The following is a 20,713-nucleotide window of genomic DNA, read 5'->3' on the forward strand; positions in this document are numbered from 1 at the left end:
CTATTATCGGCTTAGAAACATCGGCCATTATAAATCGCCAGGGGAATTCTCGGCGAAGGCCTAAGTTTAGAGATAATAATTTTTCGCCGTATGTATTGATGACTGCCCCGTTTGCCGCGTATAATTTAAACGAGCCTACCTTCCGATTCTTACCTCCCAATGATCGCGGAATTATTGAAACATCTGCGCCCGTGTCGATCAGAAACTCCATCCTGCTCCTGGTGTCTCGGATGCTGAGGCGATATTTCTGCTGCACGTCGCCAACTGCCTCGACTTGGGACGTCGCCTTTAGTTTTTTTCTGGTCCACGTTTGTCCGGACCTGTCCAGCTGCACGGCTTCCTGCATTTCCAGGACTGCTCGGCGAATTTATGGTGGAACCAGCACAACCCGTTCCGTTTCGTGCTGTCGTCCCGGCTGGCGCTCCTCCTTCTGTAGAAATGCTGTTTGCTGCGATTGCGGTTTCTCCTGGTCAGCTCGATCTCCACGCGAGACAATCGCCTCGCGATTGCCGCCAATTCGCCGTCTTGGTGTCCGGGCCTGTCGTCCCGCGTTGCGTCCGCCATTGTGTCCCGCTTGGCGTGGGTGAAATCGGCAATGGCCGACACTTCGGCTGCCGAACGCTCCATTGTTTTATCGGCGACTTTCGCCAATCTTTGCAGGTCCGCATCATCGATTATAGACAGAATCTCCTGCACCCTGCCCGGAAGCCGCTGGATCCACAGCGCGCGGAGTGCGCTCTCCCCAACGTTCGCCCCCGCGAGCTGGCTCATCTCCCTTAGGAGCTCGGACGGTCTTCTGTTGCCCAGTTCGAGGCCAGATAGGAGATGTCTTAAGTTAGCTTCGTCCGACCTGGCTAGCCTTTCTATCAATGCGCGTTTTATGTCATTATATGTACTTTTATCCGGCGGGGCCTCTATTACATCTAGTACGATCTTCATCGTGTCCTGATCTAAACTTCGGACTACCGCGGAGCTTTTTACAGCATCGGCTCGCACGCCGTATGCTGCGAACTCTCTTTCTAGCATGATAAACCACAAGCGCGGTTCTTCTTTCCAGAACGCAGGAAGCTTTACGTTCCGAAATTCACTTGCCTGTATCTCATGCCGCATGGCGTCCACCGGAGCGTCGGTTGCACTTCCTTCCGTACTCATTTTTTCTCTCCTTTTATGAAAATTCACCAGTTTCGGCACCAATTATGTGGGGACTGAGGTTCGCGAAGGAGAACCTGGTGTAGGAAATGACGTACGACGACTTTTCTCGCTATTTGCAAGGATTGTACTTTTTATTAAGACGCGCACGTGCTGACTCTTTTTCTTTCGTACAAGAAGTGGAAGAACGACGTTCTTCTTTTTCGCGCCGCGTTCCTTATAAACTAGTCTTACCAACTACTATTTACAACTTAACCTAAGAAATAAAAAGTAACTAAAAATAGGAACTGTCCAGAGGGCGCATGTGACGCTGTCGGTACAGTCGCCACACTCTTATTATTATCATTCTAACCCATATTATTAGCCATATTATGCTAATATGATCGACAGAACGACAATTACTATACTTATTACACTCACTGTTATCAATCTAACTCATATTATTAACCATATTATGCAGATATGATCGATAGAACTACAATTACTATACTTATTACTCTTATTATTATCAATCTAACTCATATTATTAGCCATATTATGCTTATATGATCGATAGAACGACAATCACTATACTTATTACTCTTATTATTATCAATCTAACTCATATTATTAACCATATTATGCAAATTTGATCGGTAGAACGACAATCACTATACTTATTACTCTTATTATTATCAACCTAACTCATATTATTAGCCATATTATGCTTATATTATCGGTAGAACGACAATTACTATACTTATTACTGTTATTACTATCAATCTAACTCATATTATTAGCCATATTATGCTTAAATGATCGATAGAACGACAATTACTATATTTATTACTCTTATTATTATCAATCTAACTCTTATTATTAGCCATATTATGCTTATAATATCGATAGAACGACAATTACTATACTTATTACTGTTATTATTATCAATCTAACTCATATTATTAGCCATATTATGCTTAAATGATCGATAGAACTACAATTACTATACTCATTACTCTTATTATTATCAATCTAACCCATATTATTAGCCATATTATGCTAATATGATCGACAGAACGACAATTACTATACTTATCACACTCACTGTTATCAATCTAACTCATATTATTAACCATATTATGCAAATTTGATCGGTAGAACGACAATCACTATACTTATTACTCTTATTATTATCAACCTAACTCATATTATTAGCCATATTATGCTTATATGATCGATAGAACGACAATTACTATACTTATTACTCTTATTATTATGAATCTAACTCATATTATTAACCATATTATGCAGATATGATCGATAGAACTACAATTACTATACTTATTACTCTTATTATTATCAATCTAACTCATATTATTAGCCATATTATGCTTATATGATCGATAGAACGAGAATTACTATACTCACTACTCTTAATATTATCAATCTAACTCTTATTATTAGCCATATTATGCTTAAATGATCGATAGAACTACAATTACTATACTCATTACTCTTATTATTATCAATCTAACCCATATTATTAGCCATATTATGCTTATATGATCGATAGAACGACAACTACTATACTTTTTACACTCACTGTTATCAATCTAACTCATATTATTAACCATATTGTGCAGATATGATCGAGAGCACGACATTTACTATACACATTACTCTTACTATTATCAATCTAACTCATATTATTAACCATATTATGCAGATATGATCGATAGCACGACATTTACTATACACATTACTCTTACTATTATCAATCTAACTCATATTATTAACCATATTATGCAGATATGATCGATAGAACGAGATTTACTATACTTACTACTCTTATTATTATCAATCTAACTCATATTATTAGCCATATTATGCTTAAATGATCGATAGAACGACAATTACTATGCTTATTACTCTTATTATTATGAATCTAACTCATATTATTAGCCATATTATGCTTATATGATCGATAGAACTACAATTACTATACTCATTACTCTTATTATTATCAATCTAACTCATATTATTAGCCATATTATGCTTCTATGATCGATAGAACGAGAATTACTATACTCACTACTCTTAATATTATCAATCAAACTTTTATTATTAGCCATATTATGCTTATAATATCGATAGAACGAGAATTACTATACTTATTACTGTTATTATTATCAATCTAACTCATATTATTAGCCATATTATGCTTAAATGATCGATAGAACTACAATTACTATACTCATTACACTTATTATTATCAATCTAACCCATATTATTAGCTATATTATGCTAATATGATCGACAGAACGACAATTACTATACTTATTACACTCACTGTTATCAATCTAACTCATATTATTAACCATATTGTGCAGATATGATCGATAGCACGACATTTACTATACACATTACTCTTACTATTATCAATCTAACTCATATTATTAACCATATTATGCAGATATGATCAATAGCACGACATTTACTATACACATTACTCTTACTATTATCAATCTAACTCATATTATTAACCATATTATGCAGATATGATCGATAGCACGACATTTACTATACTTACTACTCTTATTATTATCAATCTAACTCATATTATTAACCATATTGTGCTTATATTATCGATAGAACGACAATTACTATACTTATTACTGTTATTACTATCAATCTAACTCACATTATTAGCCATATTATGCTTATATTATCGGTAGAACGACAATCACTATACTTATTACTGTTATTACTATCAATCTAACTCATATTATTAGCCATATTATGCTTAAATGACCGATAGAACGACAATTACTATACTTATTACTCTTATTATTATCAATCTAACTCTTATTATTAGCCATATTATGCTTATAATATCGATAGAACGACAATTACTATACTTATTACTCTTATTATTATCAATCTAACTCTTATTATTAGCCATATTATGCTTATAATATCGATAGAACGCCAATTACTATACTTATTACTGTTATTATTATCAAACTAACTCATATTATTAGCCATATTATGCAGATATGATCGATAGAACTACAATTACTATACTCATTACTCTTATTATTATCAATCTAACTCATATTATTAGTCATGTTATGCTTCTATGATCGATAGAACGAGAATTACTATACTCACTGCTCTTAGTATTATCAATCTAACTCATATTATTAGCCATATTATGCTTATATTATCGATAGAACGACAATTACTATACTTATTACTCTTATTATTATGAATCTAACACATATTATTAACCATATTATGCAGATATGATCGATAGAACTACAATTACTATACTTATTACTCTTATTATTATCAATCTAACTCATATTATTAGCCATATTATGCTTATATGATCGATAGAACGAGAATTACTATACTCACTACTCTTAATATTATCAATCTAACTCTTATTATTAGCCATATTATGCTTATAATGTCGATAGAACGACAATTACTATACTTATTACTGTTATTACTATCAATCTAACTCATATTATTTGCCATATTATGCTTAAATGATCGATAGAACTACAATTACTGTACTCACTACTCTTAGTATTATCAATCTAACTCATATTATTAGCCATATTATGCTAATATGATCGAGAGAACGACAATTACTATACTTATTACACTCACTGTTATCAATCTAACTCATATTATTAACCATATTATGCAAATTTGATCGGTAGAACGACATTTACTATACACATTACTCTTACTATTATCAATCTAACTCATATTATTAACCATATTATGCAGATATGATCGATAGCACGACATTTACTATACACATTACTCTTACTATTATCAATCTAACTCATATTATTAACCATATTATGCAGATATGATCGATAGCACGACATTTACTATACTTACTACTCTTATTATTATCAATCTAACTCATATTATTAACCATATTGTGCTTATATTGTCGATAGAACGACAATTACTATACTTATTACTGTTATTACTATCAATCTAACCCATATTATTAGCCATATTATGCTTATATGATCGATAGAACGACATTTACTATACTTATTACACTGACTATTATCAATCTAACTCATGTTATTAGCCATATTATGCTTATATGATCGATAGAACGAGAATTACTATACTCACTACTCTTAATATTATCAATCTAACTCTTATTATTAGCCATATTATGCTTATATGATCGATAGAACGACAATTACTATACTTATTACTCTTAGTATTATCAATCTAACTCATATTATTAGCCATATTATGCTTATATTATCGATAGAACTACAATTACTATACTTATTACTCTTATTATTATCAATCTAACTCATATTATTAGCCTTATTATGCTTATATGATCGATAGAACGAGAATTACTATACTCACTACTCTTAATATTATCAATCTAACTCTTATTATTAGCCATATTATGCTTATAATATCGATAGAACGACAATTACTATACTTAATACTGTTATTATTATCAATCTAACGCATATTATTAGCCATATTATGCTTAAATGATCGACTGAACTACAATTACTATACTCATTACTCTTATTATTATCAATCTAACCCATATTATTAGCCATATTATGCTAATATGATCGACAGAACGACAATTACTATACTTATTACACTCACTGTTATCAATCTAACTCATATTATTAACCATATTATGCAAATTTGATAGATCGAACGACAATCACTATACTTATTACTCTTATTATTATCAACCTAACTCTTATTATTAGCCATATTATGATTATAATATCGATAGAACGCCAATTACTATACTTATTACTGTTATTATTATCAATCTAACTCATATTATTAGCCATATTATGCTTAAATGATCGATAGAACTACAATTACTATACTCATTACTCTTATTATTATCAATCTAACCCATATTATTAGCCATATTATGCTTAAATGATCGATAGAACTACAATTACTATACTCACTACTCTTATTATTATGAATCTAACTCATATTATTAACCATATTATGCAGATATGATCGATAGAACTACAATTACTATACTTATTACTCTTATTATTATCAATCTAACTCATATTATTAGCCATATTATGCTTAAATGATCGATAGAACTACAATTACTGTACTCACTACTCTTAGTATTATCAATCTAACTCATATTATTAGCCATATTATGCTAATATGATCGAGAGAACGACAATTACTATACTTATTACACTCACTGTTATCAATCTAACTCATATTATTAACCATATTATGCAAATTTGATCGGTAGAACGACAATCACTATACTTATTACTCTTATTATTATCAACCTAACTCATATTATTAGCCATATTATGCTTATATGATCGACAGAACGACAATTACTATACTTATTACACTCACTATTATCAATCTAACTCATATTATTAACCATATTATGCAGATATGATCGATAGCACGACATTTACTATACTTATTACTCTTATTATCATCAATCTAACTCATATTATTAGCCATATTATGCTTATATTATCGATAGAACGACAATTACTATACTTATTACTTTTATTATTATCAATCCAACTCATATTATTAGCCATATTATGCTTAAATGATCGATAGAACTACAATTACTATACTCATTACTCTTATTATTATCAATCTAACCCATATTATTAGCCATATTATGCTTAAATGATCGATAGAACTACAATTACTATACTCACTACTCTTATTATTATGAATCTAACTCATATTATTAACCATATTATGCAGATATGATCGATAGAACTACAATTACTATACTTATTACTCTTATTATTATCAATCTAACTCATATTATTAGCCATATTATGCTTAAATGATCGATAGAACTACAATTACTGTACTCACTACTCTTAGTATTATCAATCTAACTCATATTATTAGCCATATTATGCTAATATGATCGAGAGAACGACAATTACTATACTTATTACACTCACTGTTATCAATCTAACTCATATTATTAACCATATTATGCAAATTTGATCGGTAGAACGACAATCACTATACTTATTACTCTTATTATTATCAAACTAACTCATATTATTAGCCATATTATGCTTAAATGATCGATAGAACGACAATTACTATACTTATTACTCTTATTATTATCAATCTAACTCTTATTATTAGCCATATTATGCTTATAATATCGATAGAACGACAATTGCTATACTTATTACTCTTATTATTATCAATCTAACTCATATTATTAACCATATTATGCAGATATGATCGATAGAACTACAATTACTATACTCATTACTCTTAGTATTATCAATCTAACTCATATTATTAGCCATATTATGCTTATATTATCGATAGAACGACAATTACTATACTTATTACTCTTATTATTATAAATCTAACTCATAGTATTAGCCATATTAAGCTTATATCATCGATAGAACGACAAATACTATACTTATTACTCTTATTATTATCAATCTAATTCATATTATTAACCATATTATGCTAATATGATCGATAGAACGACAACTACTATACTTTTTACACTCACTGTTATCAATCTAACTCATATTATTAACCATATTGTGCAGATATGATCGATAGCACGACATTTACTATACACATTACTCTTACTATTATCAATCTAACTCATATTATTAACCATATTATGCAGATATGATCGATAGCACGACATTTACTATACACATTACTCTTACTATTATCAATCTAACTCATATTATTAACCATATTATGCAGATATGATCGATAGAACGAGATTTACTATGCTTACTACTCTTATTATTATCAATCTAACTCATATTATTAGCCATATTATGCTTAAATGATCGATAGAACGACAATTACTATGCTTATTACTCTTATTATTATGAATCTAACTCATATTATTAGCCATATTATGCTTATATGAGCAATAGAACTACAATTACTATACTCACTACTCTTAGTATTATCAATCTCACTCATATTATTAACCATATTATGCAGATATGATCGATAGAACTACAATTACTATACTCATTACTCTTATTATTATCAATCTAACTCATATTATTAGTCATGTTATGCTTCTATGATCGATAGAACGAGAATTACTATACTCACTGCTCTTAGTATTATCAATCTAACTCATATTATTAGCCATATTATGCTTATATTATCGATAGAACGACAATTACTATACTTATTACTCTTATTATTATGAATCTAACACATATTATTAACCATATTATGCAGATATGATCGATAGAACTACAATTACTATACTTATTACTCTTATTATTATCAATCTAACTCATATTATTAGCCATATTATGCTTATATGATCGATAGAACGAGAATTACTATACTCACTACTCTTAATATTATCAATCTAACTCTTATTATTAGCCATATTATGCTTATAATGTCGATAGAACGACAATTACTATACTTATTACTGTTATTACTATCAATCTAACTCATATTATTTGCCATATTATGCTTAAATGATCGATAGAACTACAATTACTGTACTCACTACTCTTAGTATTATCAATCTAACTCATATTATTAGCCATATTATGCTAATATGATCGAGAGAACGACAATTACTGTACTTATTACACTCACTGTTATCAATCTAACTCATATTATTAACCATATTATGCAAATTTGATCGGTAGAACGACAATCACTATACTTATTACTCTTATTATTTTCAACCTAACTCTTATTATTAGCCATATTATGCTTATAATATCGATAGAACGCCAATTACTATACTTATTACTGTTATTATTATCAATCTAACTCATATTATTAGCCATATTATGCATAAATGATCGATAGAACTACAATTACTATACTCATTACTCTTATTATTATCAATCTAACCCATATTATTAGCCATATTATGCTTGTATGATCGATAGAACGAGAATTACTATACTCACTACTCTTAGTATTATCAATCTAACTCATATTATTAGCCATATTATGCTTATATTATCGATAGAACGACAATTACTATACTTATTACTGTTATTACTATCAATCTAACTCATATTATTAGCCATATTATGCTTAAATGATCGATAGAACGACAATTACTATACTTATTACTTTTATTATTATCAATCTAGCTCATATTATTAGCCATATTATGCTTGTATGATCGATAGAACGACAATTACTATACTTATTACTCTTATTATTATGAATCTAACTCATATTATTAGCCATATTATGCTTATATGAGCAATAGAACTACAATTACTATACTTATTACTCTTATTATTATCAATCTAACTCATATTATTAACCATATTATGCAGATTTGATCGATAGAACTACAATTACTATACTCATTACTCTTATTTTTATCAATCTAACTCATATTATTAGCCATATTATGCTTCTATGATCGATAGAACGAGAATTACTATACTCACTACTCTTAGTATTATCAATCTAACTCATATTATTAGCCATATTATGCAGATATGATCGATAGAACTACAATTACTATACTTATTACTCTTATTATTATCAATCTAACTCATATTATTAGCCATATTATGCTTATATGATCGATAGAACGAGAATTACTATACTCACCACTCTTAATATTATCAATCTAACTCTTATTATTAGCCATATTATGCTTATAATATCGATAGAACGACAATTACTATACTTATTACTGTTATTATTATCAATCTAACGCATATTATTAGCCATATTATGCTTAAATGATCGACTGAACTACAATTACTATACTCATTACTCTTATTATTATCAATCTAACCCATATTATTAGCCATATTATGCTAATATGATCGACAGAACGACAATTACTATACTTATTACACTCACTGTTATCAATCTAACTCATATTATTAACCATATTATGCAAATTTGATCGATAGAACGACAATCACTATACTTATTACTCTTATTATTATCAACCTAACTCTTATTATTAGCCATATTATGATTATAATATCGATAGAAGGCCAATTACTATACTTATTACCGTTATTATTATCAATCTAACTCATATTATTAGCCATATTATGCTTAAATGATCGATAGAACTACAATTACTATACTCATTACTGTTATTATTATCAATCTAACCCATATTATTAGCCATATTATGCTTGTATGATCGATAGAACGAGAATTACTATACTCACTACTCTTAGTATTATCAATCTAACTCATATTATTAGCCATATTATGCTTGTATTATCGATAGAACGACAATTACTATACTTATTACTGTTATTACTATCAATCTAACTCATATTATTAGCCATATTATGCTTAAATGATCGATAGAACGACAATTACTATACTTATTACTCTTATTATTATCAATCTAGCTCATATTATTAGCCATATTATGCTTGTATGAGCGATAGAACGACAATTACTATACTTATTACTCTTATTATTATGAATCTAACTCATATTATTAGCCATATTATGCTTATATGAGCAATAGAACTACAATTACTATACTTATTACTCTTATTATTATCAATCTAACTCATATTATTAACCATATTATGCCGATATGATCGATAGAACTACAATTACTATACTCATTACTCTTATTTTTATCAATCTAACTCATATTATTAGCCATATTATGCTTCTATGATCGATAGAACGAGAATTACTATGCTCACTACTCTTAGTATTATCAATCTAACTCATATTATTAGCCATATTATGCTTATATTATCGATAGAACGACAATTACTATACTTATTACTTTTATTATTATCAATCCAACTCATATTATTAGCCATATTATGCTTAAGTGATCGATAGAACTACAATTACTATACTCACTACTCTTAGTATTATCAATCTAACTCATATTATTAGCCATATTATGCTTATATGATCGATAGAACGACAATTACTATACTCATTACTCTTACTATTATCAATCTAACTCATATTATTAGCCATATTATGCTTATATGATCGATAGAACGACATTTACTATACTTATTACACTCACTATTATCAATCTAACTCATGTTATTAACCATATTATGCAGATATGATCGATAGAACGACAATTACTATACTTATTACTCTTATTATTATCAATCTAACTCATATTATTAGCCATATTATGCTTATATGATCGATAGAACGACAATTACTATACTTATTACTCTTATTATTATCAATCTAACTCATATTATTGGCCATATTATGCTTAAATGATCGATAGAACGACAATTACTATACTTATTACTCTTATTATTATGAATCTAACTCATATTATTAGCCATATTATGCTTATATGAGCAATAGAACTACAATTACTATACTTATTACTCTTATTATTATCAATCTAACTCATATTATTAACCATATTATGCTTCTATGATAGATAGAACGAGAATTACTATACTCACTACTCTTAGTATTATCAATCTAACTCATATTATTAGCCATATTATGCTTATATGATCGATAGAACGACAACTACTATACTTTTTACACTCACTGTTATCAATCTAACTCATATTATTAACCATATTGTGCAGATATGATCGATAGCACGACATTTACTATACACATTACTCTTACTATTATCAATCTAACTCATATTATTAACCATATTATGCAGATATGATCGATAGCACGACATTTACTATACACATTACTCTTACTATTATCAATCTAACTCATATTATTAACCATATTATGCAGATATGATCGATAGAACGAGATTTACTATACTTACTACTCTTATTATTATCAATCTAACTCATATTATTAGCCATATTATGCTTAAATGATCGATAGAACGACAATTACTATGCTTATTACTCTTATTATTATGAATCTAACTCATATTATTAGCCATATTATGCTTATATGATCGATAGAACTACAATTACTATACTCATTACTCTTATTATTATCAATCTAACTCATATTATTAGCCATATTATGCTTCTATGATCGATAGAACGAGAATTACTATACTCACTACTCTTAATATTATCAATCAAACTCTTATTATTAGCCATATTATGCTTATAATATCGATAGAACGAGAATTACTATACTTATTACTGTTATTATTATCAATCTAACTCATATTATTAGCCATATTATGCTTAAATGATCGATAGAACTACAATTACTATACTCATTACACTTATTATTATCAATCTAACCCATATTATTAGCTATATTATGCTAATATGATCGACAGAACGACAATTACTATACTTATTACACTCACTGTTATCAATCTAACTCATATTATTAACCATATTGTGCAGATATGATCGATAGCACGACATTTACTATACACATTACTCTTACTATTATCAATCTAACTCATATTATTAACCATATTATGCAGATATGATCGATAGCACGACATTTACTATACACATTACTCTTACTATTATCAATCTAACTCATATTATTAACCATATTATGCAGATATGATCGATAGCACGACATTTACTATACTTACTACTCTTATTATTATCAATCTAACTCATATTATTAACCATATTGTGCTTATATTATCGATAGAACGACAATTACTATACTTATTACTGTTATTACTATCAATCTAACCCATATTATTAGCCATATTATGCTTATATGATCGATAGAACGACATTTACTATACTTATTACACTGACTATTATCAATCTAACTCATGTTATTAGCCATATTATGCTTATATGATCGATAGAACGAGAATTACTATACTCACTACTCTTAATATTATCAATCTAACTCTTATTATTAGCCATATTATGCTTATATGATCGATAGAACGACAATTACTATACTTATTACTCTTAGTATTATCAATCTAACTCATATTATTAGCCATATTATGCTTATATTATCGATAGAACTACAATTACTATACTTATTACTCTTATTATTATCAATCTAACTCATATTATTAGCCTTATTATGCTTATATGATCGATAGAACGAGAATTACTATACTCACTACTCTTAATATTATCAATCTAACTCTTATTATTAGCCATATTATGCTTATAATATCGATAGAACGACAATTACTATACTTAATACTGTTATTATTATCAATCTAACGCATATTATTAGCCATATTATGCTTAAATGATCGACTGAACTACAATTACTATACTCATTACTCTTATTATTATCAATCTAACCCATATTATTAGCCATATTATGCTAATATGATCGACAGAACGACAATTACTATACTTATTACACTCACTGTTATCAATCTAACTCATATTATTAACCATATTATGCAAATTTGATAGATCGAACGACAATCACTATACTTATTACTCTTATTATTATCAACCTAACTCTTATTATTAGCCATATTATGATTATAATATCGATAGAACGCCAATTACTATACTTATTACTGTTATTATTATCAATCTAACTCATATTATTAGCCATATTATGCTTAAATGATCGATAGAACTACAATTACTGTACTCACTACTCTTAGTATTATCAATCTAACTCATATTATTAGCCATATTATGCTAATATGATCGAGAGAACGACAATTACTATACTTATTACACTCACTGTTATCAATCTAACTCATATTATTAACCATATTATGCAAATTTGATCGGTAGAACGACAATCACTATACTTATTACTCTTATTATTATCAACCTAACTCATATTATTAGCCATATTATGCTTATATGATCGACAGAACGACAATTACTATACTTATTACACTCACTATTATCAATCTAACTCATATTATTAGCCATATTATGCAGATATGATCGATAGCACGACATTTACTATACTTATTACTCTTATTATCATCAATCTAACTCATATTATTAGCCATATTATGCTTATATTATCGATAGAACGACAATTACTATACTTTTACTTTTATTATTATCAATCCAACTCATATTATTAGCCATATTATGCTTATATGATCGATAGCACGACATTTGCTATACCTATTACTCCTATTATTATGAATCTAACTCATATTATTAACCATATTATGCAGATATGATCTATAGAACTACAATTACTATACTCATTACTCTTATTATTATCAATCTAACTCATATTATTAGCCATATTATGCTTATATGATCGATAGAACGACAATCACTGTACTCATTACTCTTATTATTATCAATCTAACTCACATTATTAGCCATATTATGCTTATATTATCGGTAGAACGACAATCACTATACTTATTACTGTTATTACTATCAATCTAACTCATATTATTAGCCATATTATGCTTAAATGACCGATAGAACGACAATTACTATACTTATTACTCTTATTATTATCAATCTAACTCTTATTATTAGCCATATTATGCTTATAATATCGATTGAACGACAATTACTATACTTATTACTCTTATTATTATCAATCTAACTCTTATTATTAGCCATATTATGCTTATAATATCGATAGAACGCCAATTACTATACTTATTACTGTTATTATTATCAAACTAACTCATATTATTAGCCATATTATGCTTAAATGATCGATAGAACGACAATTACTATACTTATTACTCTTATTATTATCAATCTAACTCTTATTATTAGCCATATTATGCTTATAATATCGATAGAACGACAATTGCTATACTTATTACTCTTATTATTATCAATCTAACTCATATTATTAACCATATTATGCAGATATGATCGATAGAACTACAATTACTATACTCATTACTCTTAGTATTATCAATCTAACTCATATTATTAGCCATATTATGCTTATATTATCGATAGAACGACAATTACTATACTTATTACTCTTATTATTATAAATCTAACTCATAGTATTAGCCATATTAAGCTTATATCATCGATAGAACGACAAATACTATACTTATTACTCTTATTATTATCAATCTAATTCATATTATTAACCATATTATGCTAATATGATCGATAGAACGACAACTACTATACTTTTTACACTCACTGTTATCAATCTAACTCATATTATTAACCATATTGTGCAGATATGATCGATAGCACGACATTTACTATACACATTACTCTTACTATTATCAATCTAACTCATATTATTAACCATATTATGCAGATATGATCGATAGCACGACATTTACTATACACATTACTCTTACTATTATCAATCTAACTCATATTATTAACCATATTATGCAGATATGATCGATAGAACGAGATTTACTATGCTTACTACTCTTATTATTATCAATCTAACTCATATTATTAGCCATATTATGCTTAAATGATCGATAGAACGACAATTACTATGCTTATTACTCTTATTATTATGAATCTAACTCATATTATTAGCCATATTATGCTTATATGAGCAATAGAACTACAATTACTATACTCACTACTCTTAGTATTATCAATCTCACTCATATTATTAACCATATTATGCAGATATGATCGATAGAACTACAATTACTATACTCATTACTCTTATTATTATCAATCTAACTCATATTATTAGTCATGTTATGCTTCTATGATCGATAGAACGAGAATTACTATATTCACTGCTCTTAGTATTATCAATCTAACTCATATTATTAGCCATATTATGCTTATATTATCGATAGAACGACAATTACTATACTTATTACTCTTATTATTATGAATCTAACACATATTATTAACCATATTATGCAGATATGATCGATAGAACTCCAATTACTATACTTATTACTCTTATTATTATCAATCTAACTCATATTATTAGCCATATTATGCTTATATGATCGATAGAACGAGAATTACTATACTCACTACTCTTAATATTATCAATCTAACTCTTATTATTAGCCATATTATGCTTATAATGTCGATAGAACGACAATTACTATACTTATTACTGTTATTACTATCAATCTAACTCATATTATTTGCCATATTATGCTTAAATGATCGATAGAACTACAATTACTGTACTCACTACTCTTAGTATTATCAATCTAACTCATATTATTAGCCATATTATGCTAATATGATCGAGAGAACGACAATTACTATACTTATTACACTCACTGTTATCAATCTAACTCATATTATTAACCATATTATGCAAATTTGATCGGTAGAACGACAATCACTATACTTATTACTCTTATTATTATCAACCTAACTCTTATTATTAGCCATATTATGCTTATAATATCGATAGAACGCCAATTACTATACTTATTACTGTTATTATTATCAATCTAACTCATATTATTAGCCATATTATGCATAAATGATCGATAGAACTACAATTACTATACTCATTACTCTTATTATTATCAATCTAACCCATATTATTAGCCATATTATGCTTGTATGATCGATAGAACGAGAATTACTATACTCACTACTCTTAGTATTATCAATCTAACTCATATTATTAGCCATATTATGCTTATATTATCGATAGAACGACAATTACTATACTTATTACTGTTATTACTATCAATCTAACTCATATTATTAGCCATATTATGCTTAAATGATCGATAGAACGACAATTACTATACTTATTACTTTTATTATTATCAATCTAGCTCATATTATTAGCCATATTATGCTTGTATGATCGATAGAACGACAATTACTATACTTATTACTCTTATTATTATGAATCTAACTCATATTATTAGCCATATTATGCTTATATGAGCAATAGAACTACAATTACTATACTTATTACTCTTATTATTATCAATCTAACTCATATTATTAACCATATTATGCAGATTTGATCGATAGAACTACAATTACTATACTCATTACTCTTATTTTTATCAATCTAACTCATATTATTAGCCATATTATGCTTCTATGATCGATAGAACGAGAATTACTATACTCACTACTCTTAGTATTATCAATCTAACTCATATTATTAGCCATATTATGCAGATATGATCGATAGAACTACAATTACTATACTTATTACTCTTATTATTATCAATCTAACTCATATTATTAGCCATATTATGCTTATATGATCGATAGAACGAGAATTACTATACTCACCACTCTTAATATTATCAATCTAACTCTTATTATTAGCCATATTATGCTTATAATATCGATAGAACGACAATTACTATACTTATTACTGTTATTATTATCAATCTAACGCATATTATTAGCCATATTATGCTTAAATGATCGACTGAACTACAATTACTATACTCATTACTCTTATTATTATCAATCTAACCCATATTATTAGCCATATTATGCTAATATGATCGACAGAACGACAATTACTATACTTATTACACTCACTGTTATCAATCTAACTCATATTATTAACCATATTATGCAAATTTGATCGATAGAACGACAATCACTATACTTATTACTCTTATTATTATCAACCTAACTCTTATTATTAGCCATATTATGATTATAATATCGATAGAAGGCCAATTACTATACTTATTACTGTTATTATTATCAATCTAACTCATATTATTAGCCATATTATGCTTAAATGATCGATAGAACTACAATTACTATACTCATTACTGTTATTATTATCAATCTAACCCATATTATTAGCCATATTATGCTTGTATGATCGATAGAACGAGAATTACTATACTCACTACTCTTAGTATTATCAATCTAACTCATATTATTAGCCATATTATGCTTGTATTATCGATAGAACGACAATTACTATACTTATTACTGTTATTACTATCAATCTAACTCATATTATTAGCCATATTATGCTTAAATGATCGATAGAACGACAATTACTATACTTATTACTCTTATTATTATCAATCTAGCTCATATTATTAGCCATATTATGCTTGTATGAGCGATAGAACGACAATTACTATACTTATTACTCTTATTATTATGAATCTAACTCATATTATTAGCCATATTATGCTTATATGAGCAATAGAACTACAATTACTATACTTATTACTCTTATTATTATCAATCTAACTCATATTATTAACCATATTATGCCGATATGATCGATAGAACTACAATTACTATACTCATTACTCTTATTTTTATCAATCTAACTCATATTATTAGCCATATTATGCTTCTATGATCGATAGAACGAGAATTACTATGCTCACTACTCTTAGTATTATCAATCTAACTCATATTATTAGCCATATTATGCTTATATTATCGATAGAACGACAATTACTATACTTATTACTTTTATTATTATCAATCCAACTCATATTATTAGCCATATTATGCTTAAGTGATCGATAGAACTACAATTACTATACTCACTACTCTTAGTATTATCAATCTAACTCATATTATTAGCCATATTATGCTTATATGATCGATAGAACGACAATTACTATACTCATTACTCTTATTATTATCAATCTAACTCATATTATTAGCCATATTATGCTTATATGATCGATAGAACGACATTTACTATACTTATTACACTCACTATTATCAATCTAACTCATGTTATTAACCATATTATGCAGATATGATCGATAGAACGACAATTACTATACTTATTACTCTTATTATTATCAATCTAACTCATATTATTAGCCATATTATGCTTATATGATCGATAGAACGACAATTACTATACTTATTACTCTTATTATTATCAATCTAACTCATATTATTGGCCATATTATGCTTAAATGATCGATAGAACGACAATTACTATACTTATTACTCTTATTATTATGAATCTAACTCATATTATTAGCCATATTATGCTTATATGAGCAATAGAACTACAATTACTATACTTATTACTCTTATTATTATCAATCTAACTCATATTATTAACCATATTATGCTTCTATGATAGATAGAACGAGAATTACTATACTCACTACTCTTAGTATTATCAATCTAACTCATATTATTAGCCATATTATGCTTATATTATCGATAGGACGACAATTACTATACTTATTACTTTTATTATTATCAATCCAACTCATATTATTAGCCATATTATGCTTAAGTGATCGATAGAACTACAATTACTATACTCACTACTCTTAGTATTATCAATCTAACTCATATTATTAGCCATATTATGCTAATATGATCGAGAGAACGACAATTACTATACTTATTACACTCACTGCTAGCAATCTAACTCATATTATTAACCATATTATGCAAATTTGATCGGTAGAACGACAATCACTATACTTATTACTCTTATTATTATCAACCTAACTCATATTATTAGCCATATTATGCTTATATGATCGATAGAACGACAATTACTATACTTATTGCTCTTATTATTATGAATCTAACTCATATTATTAACCATATTATGCAGATATGATCGATAGAACTACAATTACTATACTTATTACTCTTATTATTATCAATCTAACTCATATTATTAGCCATATTATGCTTATATGATCGATAGAACGAGAATTACTATACTCACTACTCTTAATATTATCAATCTAACTCTTATTATTAGCTATATTATGCTTATAATATCGATAGAACGACAATTACTATACTTATTACTGTTATTATTATCAATCTAACTCATATTATTAGCCATATTATGCTTAAATGATCGATAGAACTACAATTACTATACTCATTACTCTTATTATTATCAATCTAACCCATATTATTAGCCATATTATGCTAATATGATCGACAGAACGACAATTACTATACTTATTACACTCACTGTTATCAATCTAACTCATATTATTAACCATATTATGCAGATATGATCGATAGAACTACAATTACTATACTTATTACTCTTATTATTATCAATCTAACTCATATTATTAGCCATATTATGCTTATATGATCGATAGAACGACAATCACTATACTTATTACTCTTATTATTATCAACCTAACTCATATTATTAGCCATATTATGCTTATATGATCGATAGAACGACAATTACTATACTGATTACTCTTATTATTATCAATCTAACCCATATTATTAGCCATATTATGCTTATATGATCGATAGAACGAGAATTACTATACTCACTACTCTTAGTATTATCAATCTAACTCATATTATTAGCCATATTATGCTTATATTATCGGTAGAACGACAATTACTATACTTATTACTGTTATTACTATCAATCTAACTCATATTATTAGCCATATTATGCTTAAATGATCGATAGAACGACAATTACTATACTTATTACTCTTATTATTATCAATCTAACCCATATTATTAGCCATATTATGCTTGTATGATCGATAGAACGAGAATTACTATACTCACTACTCTTAGTATTATCAATCTAACTCATATTATTAGCCATATTATGCTTATATTATCGATAGAACGACAATTACTATACTTATTACTGTTATTACTATCAATCTAACTCATATTATTAGCCATATTATGCTTAAATGATCGATAGAACGACAATTACTATACTTATTACTCTTATTATTATCAATCTAGCTCATATTATTAGCCATATTATGCTTGTATGATCGATAGAA

At 27.7% G+C, this 20,713-nt stretch overlaps 1 protein-coding gene across 1 annotated transcript; it reads right to left on the reverse strand.

Moving 5' to 3' along the window:
• Positions 1 to 288: 288 nt before the first annotated feature.
• LOC143266378 (uncharacterized) lies at positions 289 to 1,152 on the reverse strand. The gene has a single exon (XM_076541949.1). The coding sequence runs from the start codon at positions 1,150 to 1,152 to the stop codon at positions 289 to 291; it is 864 nt and encodes a 287-aa protein (XP_076398064.1).
• Between the last annotated feature and the right edge of the window lie 19,561 nt (positions 1,153 to 20,713).

The sequence above is a fragment of the Megachile rotundata genome, unplaced genomic scaffold (assembly GCF_050947335.1).
Source record: "Megachile rotundata isolate GNS110a unplaced genomic scaffold, iyMegRotu1 scaffold0425, whole genome shotgun sequence".
Taxonomy (NCBI): domain Eukaryota; kingdom Metazoa; phylum Arthropoda; class Insecta; order Hymenoptera; family Megachilidae; genus Megachile; species Megachile rotundata.